The 14280-nt window shown below is 52.7% G+C and overlaps 1 protein-coding gene across 2 annotated transcripts in view; it reads right to left on the reverse strand.

The window, feature by feature from the left end:
- Nucleotides 1–11009: 11009 nt before the first annotated feature.
- The window catches only part of MAN1C1 (mannosidase alpha class 1C member 1), a 140353-nt gene continuing 137082 nt past the window's right edge, over nucleotides 11010–14280 (reverse strand). For both annotated transcript variants that reach the window (XM_029948324.1, XM_029948323.1), the window contains exons 11-12: nucleotides 12727–12842; nucleotides 11010–11787 (exon numbers count right to left, since the gene is read on the reverse strand). In XM_029948324.1, the coding sequence (XP_029804184.1) occupies nucleotides 11661–11787; nucleotides 12727–12842 (243 nt within the window). In that variant the 3' untranslated portion in view covers nucleotides 11010–11660. The remainder of the gene's footprint in view (nucleotides 11788–12726; nucleotides 12843–14280) is intronic.

The raw sequence follows: 14280 nt of genomic DNA on the forward strand, positions 1-14280 counted from the left end.
TTTTGTTTATTTTTGAGAGAGAGAGAGAGACAGCGTGAGAAGTAGAGGGTCAGAGAGAGAGGGAGACACAGAATCCGAAGCAGGCTCCAGGCTCCGAGCTGTCAGCACAGAGCCCAATGCAGGGCTCGAACCCATGAACTGTAAGATCATGACCTGAGCCGAAGCCAGACGCTTAACCGCCTGAGCCACCCAGTTGCCCCAATGTTCTTTTTTTTTTTTTAATGTTTAATTGAGAGAGAATGCAAACAAGTGGAAGAGGGGCAGAAAGAGGGAGAGAGTCCCAAGCAGGCTCTGCACAGAGCCCAAGGTGGGGCTCGAGGCCACGAACTGTGAGATCATGACCTGAGCTGAAATCAGGCGCCCCTGGAGTATAAATGTTCTGACATTAGATGGGCTGGTTGGACATCTGTGGTGGTGGTTATGCAGCCCTATGAATAAAAAAACACGAATTGTACACTTTAAGTGGTGAATTTTATGGCATATAAATCACATCCCATTAAGCTGGAGGGTTTTTGTTTTGTTTTGTTTTTGAAGACCTTTCTGGATTCTGGGTAGAGGATAGACTGAGGAAGTGAGGAGGCTGGTGCAGTCTCCCAGCCCGGACAACGGGCCTTGGGCCTCGCGGCCGGTGTTGCATGGATGGCGGTGCCATTCCGGAGGTGGGAAAGTCTGAGAGGCCTGGGCTGCCGCGGGGCCGTGACCGTGAGCCGCCACGTGGAGATGTCAGAGAGACAGTGTGTGCAGTTTATAGGGACCATAGACTTGCGAGTCACTAGCCTACAAATGACACTAACGCCACAGGATTCAATGAGATCACTGAAAGGCAGGGAAGAGACCTTTGGTTTGCGTGGCCTGAGCGGCTGGTGTGTGGCCACGGATGTGGCCCTGCCTTCGAACGCTGCGTGGCTTTGGCCAGACCCTCGGGCACAGGGCTGTGCTGTGCTTAGCTAGAAAATAGATGAATTGTTAGGGGCAGGGGTGGTCACAACAGCCTTTGGCTAGGCTCTCGGCCTGTCCAGGCAGGGAGGTTTGCTTCCCGGGGTCAAGAGAGGCCCCCAGGGCTCTGTCCACACGGACAGCTTTGTTCTCAGCACGATGGGCTCGGGGGCCCTGGGTCGTCTAGCCTGGCTGCTGCTAGCTTGTCAGCCCAGTGGTTCTGACCACAGTCAGGGGTGAGTATCCCTGGGTTGGAGCGAGTGGCAGCTGTTTTCCTGGGTGGGAGTTTTGGAGAGCTGAGCAGTGAACGCCAAATCTGGAAGAAATTTTCCTTTTTACAAAAACACCCTTCCTCAGGGGTGCAGGGTGGCTTGGTTGATTAAGCGTCCGACTTCGGCTCAGGTCATGATCTCACGGTTCATGAGTTCGAGCCCCGCACAGCTCAGAGCCTGGAGTCTGCTTAGGATTCTGTGTCTTGCTCTCTGTCCCTCCCCACGTGTGCTCATGCACGCATGCGCACGCTCTCTCTCTCTCTCTCAAAAAGAAATGAATATTAAAAAAATTTTTTAAAATTAAAAACACAGTCTTCCTCCAATCCTGTTGCTCATTCAGGACTGGAGGCTGAGCCTCTCAAATGCAAAGACAGCAGAGTTTCGTGCAAGGCACAAAAAGTGAGTTTGAACACTGGGCACCTTCAAATGGTTAGTGTCAGGCCCAGGAAGACGGTGCCAGGCTAACAGCCCCGAACTCCTCTCCTTGTGTCTGTTTTGAACTGTGGCCAGGCCTAAGGAGAGAACAGGGGTTGGGGTGATCAAGCCCCAGGTTTGCCCAGGACGGAGGGGTGCTGAGGTAGGGGGGTGCTGCTGTTTGAAAAGCAGCAGAGTCCTGGGTAAGCGGGGATGAGCTGGCCACCCACCGAGGAGGGTGTCTCAGGGTGCCTGTAGGACACTTAGTTGTGCGCTTCAGAGGTTTTAGCCACAAAGGGGTAGAAAAGGGATCTATGATGGCCAGATAGAAAAACCTAAGAGCCCTCATTATATATGAGATAAGTTGTTATAAGTTGTCTCATGTAAATTAAGACAGAAAACTCATTGGAATGTTTATGATCTAAAGACTAAGAAGGGAAGTGCACCTGGGGGGCTCAGTCGGTTAAGCATCCAACTTTGGCTCAGGTCACCATCTTGCGGTTCATGAGTTCAAGCCCCGCATCCGGCTCTGCGCTGTCAGTGCAGAGCCTGCTTCAGATTCTGTCTCCCTCTCTCTCTGTCCCTCCCCCACACTTCTCTCCTCTCTCTCAAAAACAAATAAACGTTAAAAAAAAAAAAAAGATGAATAGGGAATTCAAAGGCTCTGTGTGCCTGAAATCAGTCAGTGGTGCAAGAGACCCGCAGAGTTTGCTCTAGGGAGGGCAGGCTTTGAGGGACAGGATAGGGAGGGCCCTCTGGGTGCTGGAATGTTCTCTATCTTGATGGCAGGGAGGCTACATGAATGTGTACACAGGTGTGAACATTCCTGGAGCTGTACACTTAAGATTAGTGGTGTTTACACATGTGACTTGTCTACACTGTGGCTCAGTTTCATTTAAAGGCTCCAGGGAGGGGCGCGTAGGTGGCTCAAATGGTTAAGCATCCAACTTTGGCTCAGGTCATGATCTCATGATTTGTGGGTTCCAGCCCCATGTCTAGCTCTGTGTTGACAGGTCAGAGACTAGAGCCTGCTTCTGTCTCTCCCTCTCTCTCTGCTCCTCCCCCACTCATGCTCTCTCTTTAAAAAATAAATAAATGTTGAAAAAAAATTTTAAAAAGACTCAAGGGAAAAACGGGACTACTTTAAAATATCGGCGCGGGGCGCCTGGGTGGCTCAGTCAGTTAAGCCTCCGGCTTCAGTCCAGGTCAGATCTCACGTTCGTGGGTTCGAGCCTCGCGTCACGCTCTGTGCTGACAGCGAGCTCAGAGCCTGGAGCCTGCTTCCGGTTCTGTGTCTCCTCTCTCTGACCCTCGCCCTCTCATGCTCTGTCTCTCTCTGTATCAAAAATAAATAAAAAACATTAAAAAAAATAAAATATCGGCGCTATGGAAAAATTAAAGTCGAATGAAGGAAGGCACAGTGATTGAGCTGGAGGGAGGAAGGAAGGGTTTCCTTAGGAGAAAGGTCAAGGACAAGGAGACAAAGATGAAAGAGAAGAGGAGGCAGAGAGCTCCTGACCTCTGGTGAGATGCGATTAGGGGGTTGGACATATTTGTTCTTTGGTAAGAGGGATCCTGGAGACACTGCAGAGAGAGGGAGAGGCAGGACCTCAGAGAGCAGGTCAAATGTTTTCCCCAAGGAGTGGGTGCCACAGTGGTGCCAGCAGCCAGGATGGCCTCCTTGGTGACCAGGTGAGCCTTGGGCAGGGAAGTTATCGAGACCACAGGGTGATGGTGATTGTAGGTGGGGAGCCTCATGCTGGGGGAACGTGGGGAGTCAGAGCCCTGCAGAAAGTGCTGGAAAGGTGACAAGGGCAAAGTGCTGGGCTTGCAACCAGGAGACATGGGGTAGATCCAGGCCCGTGCAGGACACTCCGTGGGAGACCATCTCCTGGGTGAAATTACCCATGGGATAGGGGTGAAGGTGGACAGAAAACAACGTTTGGGGCTCAGAACTCACAGGCATCCTACCTGCCAAAGATCCAGAAGATTCCAAAGACAAAAGAGAAGGCCTCCCGAGCCAGAAAACAAAGCCTTGGTTCCGCACATGCTAGCAAAGAGAAGGGCTGTCTTAGGAAGCAGCTGCAATCGTCAGGGGCACAGCTAGGCCTGCTTGACAAGGGTGGGGGACAGAGGCGAGGAGGTCCAGGAGCAGAGGTCAGGGGACAGGCCCCGGTGCCTTGAAGTCTCTTGTGCTGCTCCAGACGGGAGGGTGCAGGGCCCAGCTGGCAGAAGGCTCCTGCTCTCTCCGTGCTCCTGGGAGCACTGGTTTCAGAAGCCTCTGCTTGGGAACCCAAGAATAGTTTTCGCTGAGACAGATGTAAGGGCAAGATGCATCCCCACACCTCTCCCCTTAGAATCAGACGAAACTTTCAAAATGCAAAGTAGGTCATCTCATGGCCCTGCTTTAACCTCTTCCCGGCATCTTGCAGCTTGGATTCAAATCAGCCTCTGCCTCAAGGCCCTATGGGATGGAGCCCTGTACCTCCGACTTTCACTGACCCTTGGGACAGTGCCCCTCATTCACTGCGGCCTTCCCCCTCCTCGGGTGCGCCATGACTTCCTATCCTCTGAGCCTTTGGGTTCTCTGTTCCACTGCCTGGAATGGTCTGTCACACAGGTCCGCTCCCTGTGGGGCATCCCTGACCTCCCCACCTCCAGTGTCCCTCTGTCACTCTCATACGTCCCCTGCCCGTGGCCTCCCAAGCATTTACCTCCGTCTGCACCCACCTTACTGATGTGTTTGCATTTCCGTCCTGGCCCTGCTGCTGGTCTGGAAGCCCCACGGGGGGCAGGAACCGTGTCTGTTGAGTGAGGCCACAGTCCCAGTACCTTGCCCATTGCCTGGTAGAGAAGGTTCATGGCCATGTGTGGAATTACGAAGCCTGGAGGGTTCCAGAATGGTGGCAGGTGGCAGGGATGAACCCCATAACACACAAAGGTCTGGGGGTGGGGCCTGAGAATTGCATTTCTAACAAGCTCCCGGGTGCTCCTCACACCTCAGAGCTGGCTTCCATACCCTGGGAACCACCGATCTAATGATGGGTCCGTGCTGGATCATTCTGTGGGCCAAGCAGAGCCTCCCACCCTTGATGGCAGGAGAACTCCCAAGGGACTGGCGGCTGGGGTGAGGGGCCCCTGTGGGTGGGAGCAGGGGGGTCCCAGTGCCTCCCCACAGGGAGACTCCCAGGCTGGCCAGTAAGTCCAGAGCCTTGGGAGAGGCAAGTTGAGGTGTGTGCACGTGCCTGCACGGGTCTGAGAAGCCTTTCTCTCTACTCAGCCCCTAGACTGGGGTTTTCCCCGCTTGGAGAGTGGGCCGACTCCCCTCTGTCTCCACGGGATGAGGGGTGGATCCACCAGCTGGGTGAACTGGGTGAACCCTGACACTCCCATCACTCTACCTAGGGGAGGGGGGGGGTCACCGCACTGCCAGAGGGCCACTGGGCCTGTGAGCTCACACTCCACCTTTCTGGGGCCTTCCTGTCCCATGGTGGGCAGAGCTCCTGTTCTCCCTCCCCTCACACTTTCTGGAATCTATAGTCAGCCCCACCCCAGACAGCCCCCAGAGACCTTGTAATAAAACTGACCATCACCCTCCACCCCATTCTCAGTCAGCTGGAACTTGTGAAAGGCAGGTGGCTGATGAACCCCTAAACCTCCAACACATTTGTTGCTGCCTGCAACATGTTGGGGATCCAAAGGTAAGGACAAGGTACCTGGGATCTATCAGGGAGAGGCTCATGCAAACCTGTGTCTGCCCTGGAAAAGGAGTTTTTAAGCCTGTTTCAAGGATAGGGCAGGAAGAGGTCCAGGAAGGCTTCCTGGAGAAGGTGACATGGAGGACAGCCTGGAGGAATGAAGAGGAGTTTAGTAGGCATACCTGGGGGGGAGGGGGCAGAGGACAATCCGGGCGAGAGGCACAGGGATGGAAATGTATGGAAGTAGGTGACATCACGCGCAGTTCCAGACTGGTTTCCAAAGGAAAGGCTCTCTGGGCCACTTGCATGCTTTTCCGGGCTGGGTTTTACCATTCCCTAAAGCACCAAAGGCTTCTGGGAGACAGATCTCAGTCACCATTCTTTTCACTTACACCAGGGTGGGCCCTTCATTTGTCGTTCAAATTGGGACACTTTTGAGAGCAAAGGGGGCTTTGTGTGCTGGAACAACAGGTTTGGAAACTAAACTGTCATGAGCAAATGTCACGAGCAGGGTGAGGGCCACCCTAGGTTGGGGGTCATCTACGAGAGGAGGGGAGATGAAGGATGTGGGCATGGCAGGGAGAGCACTGGGGGCATCTGTAGGGAGGCCCAGAGAGGCCAGGGACAGCTATGGAGCAAGCAGGCCTCCCCGCACCTCAAGTTCCTGCTCTGTGGGTCTCTGCCTGCCGTGCCCCCTCCCCACGTGGTAGGAAGCATTCATCAGGGATGTCTTGAAGAGTAAAGATGAACAGGACCTCAGCCTTGCCTCCAAAGTGGAGCCCAGCTCCCAGCATCTCCCCCTCAGCGCTCTGCCCCTGCCTGAGCACCCCCACAATCAGGCCGGCTCCTGGAGGCCCTTGGATCTTTCTCCCAGTTTCCAAATTTTGTACTTCAGGGCTAACAGCAAAATGCTTGCTCAATGCGAAAGCAGAAAATGTTCAGATTTATTGCTTTGAGATTTTGGTTTGTCTCCTGGGCCTGGTTGATGCAGTTCCCTCCAAGTTTCAGAGCATTTTCTTTAAAAAGGAGAAATTTTGACAGCAGCGTTTTCTAGTTTACAGAGAGCATTCACATAATAGCAGCAACAATCATCACTCTATGTACTGAGTTACCGCACTGGGGAGCTCAATTAACCCTTGAAATCACCTCCCCTTTCTACAGCAGTAGGCAGAGGCCCAGAGAGCTAAGGGGCTTGCCCAAGGTCACACAGCCCAGGGAAAGGGCAGGGTGCAGCTGAACCCAGGTCCAGGTCAGGCTGTGCTCGCCCTCTCCCGTTCTGCCTTTCTTACCTTCAACTTGACCTAAAGCCCGCAGATCTGCAGATACACCAATGGGTGAGAGCAAAACAAAACAAAAACCAGAGGCTCTTGTAGAAAACAGGCTGGAATGAGTATAAAAATAACCAAGTCCAAGGGAACCTCAACTCCCCAAACAATGTATTTTGTGCTAAGATTATTTTTGTAACGATGCAGGTGGAGGAGGGTCCAATGGGGTAAGGAGTCAATGAGCAGGTGACTGGCTTTCTAAGCTCCAGGACTGCACTGTTCCAAACGGCGCCCAGGACTACATACAGCTACTTAAATCCAATTAAAATGAAATAAAAATTGGGGGCACCTGGGTGGCTCAGTCGGCGAAGTCTGATTTCAACTCAGGTCTTCATCTCATGGTCCGTGTGTTCGAGCCCCGCATCGGGCTGTCTGCTGTCAGCACAGAGACAGCTGTGCTCTGTCTCCCTCTCTCTCGGCTCCTCCCCCATTAGCATGCTCTCTCTCTCTCTAAAAAATAAACATTAAAAAAATAAAATAAAATGCAATTTAAAGTCTTAGTTCCTCAGTTGCACTTGGCACACTTTAAGTGCTCAATACCCACCACGGGGCCACCCCGTGGGACAGCACAGATCTGGGGCGTCTGTAGGGAGGCCCACATAGCAGCAAGTTCTGCTGGGCAGCGTTAAGCCACCAGCAAGCCTGCTCTTGTCTTGTCTGGACTGTCCAGGGGGGTGGGGAGCCGCTGACGCAGGTGATAACGTCCTCTGTAGCATACCTCTAGGTCCCATCCCAACACCCGAGCCCCTCTCCTCTGGAGATAAAGGACAGAAACCAAGAGTGGCCACTGGGGGAGGCCTTGCTACTCAGTGTGGTCTGAGGACCGGCAGCGGCAACATCTCCTGGGAGCTTGTTAGAAGCACAGTATCCTGGGCTCCACACCTGATTCGCTGAATATGAATCTGCATTTTAACAAGGTCCCCAGGTGATTCAGGTGCACATTCAAGTTTTAAAAGCTCAGTCGTAAGAGACAGGAGGAGCAGGATCAAAATATTGTTCCAAATATAGGGAGCCAAACAGGTATTTTTAGATACAGTAAACTAGCATCAGCACCCCAACCCCCATTACCGGGTGCTTAAGCCTTAGTCACAGAGGGCTGAGCGCTCTGTGCCACATAATCAAAGAGCATATTTCCAGCGACAGAGCCTCAGTGGTCGCAGAGGGGAGCTGGCCCTTCCCCATCTCCAGCACCTTCTCAACCTCGAAGAGGTCCCCTCCCCAAAGCAACGGGGACACAGTTGAGATTCACATTGCGGGTCTCACAGATGCTGCCTTTAAATCAGGTTTTCTGGTTTTGCTTTTTCTTTCCAGTGCATATGGTTTTTGAACTTTGCAACTCGCCAAACACCGAGATGCACAAGGCGACTGGACAAATTCAGTCATCTAAAAGGACGCATCTGGAGAAGGAAATGTCCTGCTTCTCGGGGGTGTGGCGCTCCGCAGACCTCAGTGCCTTGAGCCAGGTGCTAATGAAGCTTTCTGGAAGCAGTCTCAAGCCCATCTGTGAAGAAAACAGGTGCGAAAGGTGGTTCCATCGGACGACCCTGCAGAAGAGGCTGGCTGCCTGCGGACCCTCGCCAGGAAGGGAGGGGCTGCCGCCGGAGCGGCTCCAGAGCTGGGCTTCTGAGGCTCCTCCTTCGATGAAAATGACTCATCCCTTAATTTCTCTCTCCTTTCAGCCTACCTTGGGTCTTACTTATTTTTATCCCTGGAATGGCGTGAAGTTGCCAAACGGGTGATATTTCTCCACCTGCAAGGGCCGTCCTGGAGGATGAATTTTAAAATGTTCATTTTTACAGCTTGCTCCTGGCCGTGATGCAGAAGACAAGGACTCAGGTGGCAGGAGAGGGGGGGCAGCAACACGGGCAAGGGGGGGGACCCTGGGGTCTTGGGGAACTGCCAAGTGGCTTTGCAATGGAGAGACATTCCAGGAGTTGACTCTAAGGGGCCGAATGAGGGGAAAGAGGAATAGTCAAGTGTTTTCCTCTTTTTCCTTTTATCTTTCTTTCTCTTTCCTTCTTTCTTCCTTCCTTCCTTCCTTCCTTTTTCTTTCTTTCTTTCTTTCTTTTTCTTCCTTCCTTTCTTTCTTTTTCTTTTTCTTTCTTTCTTTCTCTTTTTCTCTTTCTTTCTTTCTTTCTTTTTCTTTCTTTTTCTTTCCTTCCTTCCTTCCTTCCTTCCTTCTCTTTCCTTCTTTATTTCTTTCTTTCTAAGGTTAAGGTTTTCCTTTTAATCTTTATTTGTTTTTGAGAGACAGAGAGAGACAGAGCATGAGCAGGGGAGGGGCAGAGAGAGAGGGAGACAGAATTCGAAGCAGGCTCCAGGCTCTGAGCTGTCAGCACAGCTGGTGCTGGGGAGATTGGTGCTGGGAGCCTGTCCCCTGAATTCTTGGAGCCTGAGTCCCTGGTCACTTCCTCTTCCTGGTCCTTCTTGTGGTCTGACTGTTCCCTCTCCCAAGTGCCCATGAGTCACCCCAGGGCATTTCAATGCGTGCTTTTTCCCCTTTTTCTTTCTTTTTGGGTTTTGTTTTGTTTGCTTAAGTTAGACAGAGTTGGCTTCTATTATTTGGAACTGAGGGCCCAAACTGTCACAAACCCAAAATGCCCAGCAACAGCGGCTTAGATCCAGAAAGCGTGATGGAGAACACAATGGAATACTCCACAACTAGGTACAGTGAAAAGGTCTTCAGCATATGGTTAAGAGCAAAAGCGGATTATAGTAAAACAGTATATAGGGTGTGATACCATGTTTGCAAAATATATTCTGTACATTCATAGGAAAAACATCGAGAAGAAAATATAACAGTATTCGTTCCAAAGGGTAGGATGGTGTGTGGATTTTCTTTCCGTTACGCATAAAGGTATTTCTAACCTTTCCACAATGCTTGTGCAGTGGGTTTTTCTGTTTTGCCTTTTTATTTCTTTATTTTTTTGAAGTTTGTTTATTTTTGAGAGAGAGCGAGCACACGAGCAGAGGAGGGGCAAGTAGAGAGGGAGAGAGAGAACCTCAAACAGGCTCTGTGCTGTCGGCAGAGAACTCGATGCGGGGCTCCATCCCACGAACCGTGAGATCATGACCTGAGCTGAAATCAAAGGTCAGACACTGACCTGAATGAGTCACCCAGGCACCCCGTTTTGCTTTTTTAAAAAATGGGCACAGGCGGGTCTCCAGAGTCACACTTTCTTGATGCCTGTCTACAGTGAAGTGATTTCCTGGGTTCAGGCAGGGACTTATTCACAAAACTCCACGGGGACAGCTCAACCAGCATGCTGACTCCTGGTTAAGAAGGTGCCGGCAGCATCTGCGTCTCCAGAACAAGGAATGAGCCCACTTTGCCAGGGCACCAACGGGTCCCACTCATTCTCACAGCGACCTTGGGAGATGGATGCTCCTCCCTGTTTGATGGAAGAGTGGCCATCAGGGTGAGGTGACCTGCCCACAGTCCCACAGTGGGGACTTAAAGGCACAGGACTTGGGCCCAGGGCTCCAACACCCCAGGGACTACTCAAGTTTATTAATATCTCCACCTGACATGGGGCTTGAACTCATGAATCCGAGATCAAGAATCACATGCTCTTCTGACGGGGCTGGCCAGGCGTCCTGGGGCTGCTCTAGGAGCCAGAATGAAGGGATTGAGTGTGGGACAGGGCTTAGAATTATCCTGTGAGTCAACTGTGTGGACGGGCTGCAAAGGGGAAGGAAAGCTCTCCCTTCACCCCTGCCGGACGCCTTGCTCTGCACAATGGCCTCAAGGTTCTAGGCCTCCCCGCAGGGGGAGCAGGTGAGGTCACTGGGGAGAGTGGGATTGTGGGATACCCCTCTGGCTGGTCTTTCTCATCTTCTAGATGAGACCACGTGACCCCTTTGTGGCACTTTATACAACTTGTAGTCAGGTTATGTATCTGTCAATTTACTTCATGGTCTGTATTTCCCCCTTCTTGACTGTAGGCTCCCTGAGGACAGAACTTATGACCGATGCACTTGAGACTGTGTCCCTGGCATCCAGCCCAGTGTCTGGTTGCCAACGGGCACTCACCATATATCTGCTGAATGAGAGCAGATGAACACATAGGGGTCGGGGGTGGGAGGGAGTCTGAGCAAGAGGGGCTGGGCTCACCTATGCCTCTACTGGCTGCATGGCTTCCGGCACGCTGCTGGTGCTCTCTGGGCCTCTTCCAAGCCTTGACCTAAGTATAAACATCCAACTCCATTTAAAGGATCGGCTTCACCCTTCCTGAATTTTTAAGACCAATTTAAGGAAAGGCGATAGAAGTCTTTACTAAATTGTACGTTAAATCAGCTGCTGGTTGTTTTTTCTGATAACACTGCCATGGTTTTCCCAAGTCACCGATGTGCGATGAACCCAATTGTATTTCTTATTCAATAAACTCTTTTATTGTAAGTTTACGGATTTTTCCATTACCATAATGAAAATAGCACTAGTGATTCGTTAACATTTAGGCCCAAATCAAAAGGCAGCGCCTTCTCAAATTATAAGATAAATGCCACATCGTTGAACATATAGTAAATGTTGGGCAAAAGGCATTTAAAATATAGAAAATGGGGTCAAGGTTTGTGTGTGCAAACATTTTAAGGTTTAGTTTATCAAGATGATACTGCTTTTGAAAGCATATGATTTTGAAACTATGTAATTTGTGATAAAACACAACTGCAGAGAAAAGGCAAAATCAAGCAAAACAAACAAACAAAAAGCCCTCCCCAAATGGAAGGAAGGGAATCAAATATATGGGGACAATCGGCAAACCTCCAGTCATTGGGCCCTGGAATGGCGAGTGAGTGGGTTTCATAGAAATTCTCCATAGGAAGGAAACTGGTGTGACATTTGCTGCGTCTCCAAGTCCTGTCTCCTCACAGAGGAAAAGAAGTTGCTTGTCCGACACGTCTGCCCTGGGTCTGCCCAGGACAGGGGCTACGTTCTCAATCCCTTTGAGAACAGTCCCAAATCCTGAAAAGGCAAGGCGACCCTCTGGGCCCCAAGAGCGGCAAGGGAGGTGGGGTCAGAGTTGGCCCCCAACCCTTGCAGAGCTGTCCGAGTGGTTAACGGGGAGGGGGTGGGCCTCCGTGTTGAACACCCAGTCTTCCAGGGAGAACACGTCATCTTCAGAGAACAGAAGATAGAGGTACCTGTGCCCCGGGGGAGGGGAGGGAAGCAAAACACAGCCTGTCAGTGCTCTGGCCAACGAGGACCCCACTGCGAACCAATCTCAGAGGCCCCTGGGGTCTGTGGCTAAGGGTGCAGGGAGGTCTGAGATCTCAAATCCACTAGGAGGGCTGGCCCCAGGGATGGAGCTGTGGATGCCTAGAAGGGAACTGAGACTTGGGGCGCTCACACCCCTGCCGTTACCTCGTACCCATCCGGCTTCACCCAGGTACCTCCCCACTTGTGTGAGGCCCCTATAAGAGAGGCCTGCTAGGACCGCTTATGGTCTAGAGTCTTCTTTCTTTTCACAGTGGCCTGAGTACTGCACCAGTCCAAACTCTTGGGCTGCTCCTGATAGCCCCCCACCCCTCCCAGGAAACTCTACACTCAAGCAGATGTTTGGGCACTAAAATGAACAGGAGGTTGTGACTAGAACTGCAGCTTCCCAAGCCAAAGGAATGGCCCATTCCAATCCTCTTTGGAGGGTTGAGCACAAGGGGGGTGCTCTGGGGGCCACCAAGGACTTCCACCCAGGAAGCGAGGGAACAGTACAGCAGGCGGAAGTTTCACAGCACCGACCACCATCACTACCATTCTCCCCATCTTACAATAGGGGACGTAGTTTCAGAGAACTCAGTAAACTGAAGAGCCGAGTTAAAGGATTAGTTAATTCTTAGGGGGTGGAGTCCTGCCTGGTGTCTCTCTGAGTGAGAAACTGGCCTGGCCGCAGGGAGGCGTACCCTCGGGGTGTAACCCGGAGATCCCAGTCCCCCCAACCGCTCTTGGGCTCCCACTGTGATGGCAGAACCTGACCGCTGGTGAAGGGAGAGGCTGCTGACCCCACCCCTCTCCCACCCCCGCCCTTCATTGCTGAGGAAGTCCAGTTTCCCTCTGGAAAGAACACCGGCCGAGCCCCAACTCACTTCAGTGTCTCCGCTAGAAAGAAAGTCTGCTGCTTGTTGTCGTGGTTGGGAACGCTACTGTACACATCTTGGATCCCAGAGAAACCAGCTTCTGTTCGACAGTATTTCTCCAAGGCCTGAGGAAAAGGGAGGCAGCTTTGGTGGAGGGTGGGGAGAGAGGCCCCCCGTCCCCGCAAGACTCGTGCCTGCCCAGTTCGTGAATGGGAAGGCCCTGGACCACTTGGCTAGGGACCCCTGGCATTTGCGGAAGCAGAAGGCCACATGATTTGTTCAGGGCTCAGCCGACCTGCCGCCAGGCTGCTGGGGCCACACCCCCCGGGGTCCACCGCTGAGAACTTCGTCTCAACGGAGTTGCCTGCTCGAGTTCTCCTCCAGGTCTGAACTTGGGGGACGTTCTTTTTGCCCTTCAGGGAACTAGGCTGGTCCGACAGACTCACCTACAGTGGTGGACACAGGAAGGCAGTGGAGGGCGGAGATTTGAGGACTGGACTCAGCACACCCCAGGAACGCCCTATGCAGACGTGGTCCCTGTTCTGAGGTGGGTGGGCCACGGGCTGTCTGCCTTTTTTTTTTTTTTTTTTTTAATAAATGCCATTTTTACCCACTGAAGGGTCTGTGGGCTGGGCTCAGGAGCACAAAACTCTTGACTTTTGCTGATCAAGAACCAGGCCTTCAGGGAAGCAGGGGGTTCTGGCTCATGAATCATGTCAGTAAACCTGAGGGGACCCCCCTCCCTGCCGGAGTATAATGCTTTGGGGGTGGTCTACCCTAGGACAGTCTCTGCCTCCGAGCAGTGGGTCTGAGGGGACGTTGGGTAGAGGGGGGCACAGAGAAGGCTTAGCATCCAGCAAGAGACATCCTTCTGGAGTCCCCATGCCTGCCTTGGCACTACCCCAGAGAAGGTCATGAGGTCTCCTGCTAGGTAGTGGGAGACAAGAGGGCTAGTGGAGGAGACATCAGTGGTGGGGAGCAGAGCCCAGAGAAAGGTGGAGGCTGCCTAGAGTTGGACTGGCTCTGGGCAGAGCAAGGGGCTGATCTGCTGGCCTGGTGGCCTATTCCTGCTTTCGAGGGGAAATCTGAAGCCATCTGCTTGGCTTCAAGGTCGGAAGCAGTGACTACATGTGCTCTGGGTGCCTCTGGCTATTGCCTTGCCTTTAGCCCTCTAAGTTTGCTGGCGCTGGAGCCCAGGCCCCAAAGACTGTGGGCGCTCAGTTCCTGGCCTGCTTCTGTCCAGCTGGGGACACTGGGCTCTGCATCCTCACCCTGACCCTTGGCATTCAGAACCTCAGCTGGAGGTCAGCTGGGCCTGATTTTCCTCTCAGTGCTGCGCTTGGGTGTTTGGGACCCTGACTAAGTTCTCAGGGCACCCGTTGCCCCGCCCCCGGGGTGGCCCACTCACCACCGCCACCTCCCAGGCCCCCTCCCTGTAGACTGGGTCGTGCATCGCCCCCTGCCCCCCCACCCCAAGCCCACTTACCACCGCCACCTCCCAGGCCCCCTCCCTGTAGACTGGGTCGTGCATCGCCCCCTGCCCCCCCCAAGCCCACTTACCAC

Source organism: Suricata suricatta, chromosome 8, assembly GCF_006229205.1.
Source record: "Suricata suricatta isolate VVHF042 chromosome 8, meerkat_22Aug2017_6uvM2_HiC, whole genome shotgun sequence".
NCBI classification, from domain to species: Eukaryota; Metazoa; Chordata; class Mammalia; order Carnivora; family Herpestidae; genus Suricata; species Suricata suricatta.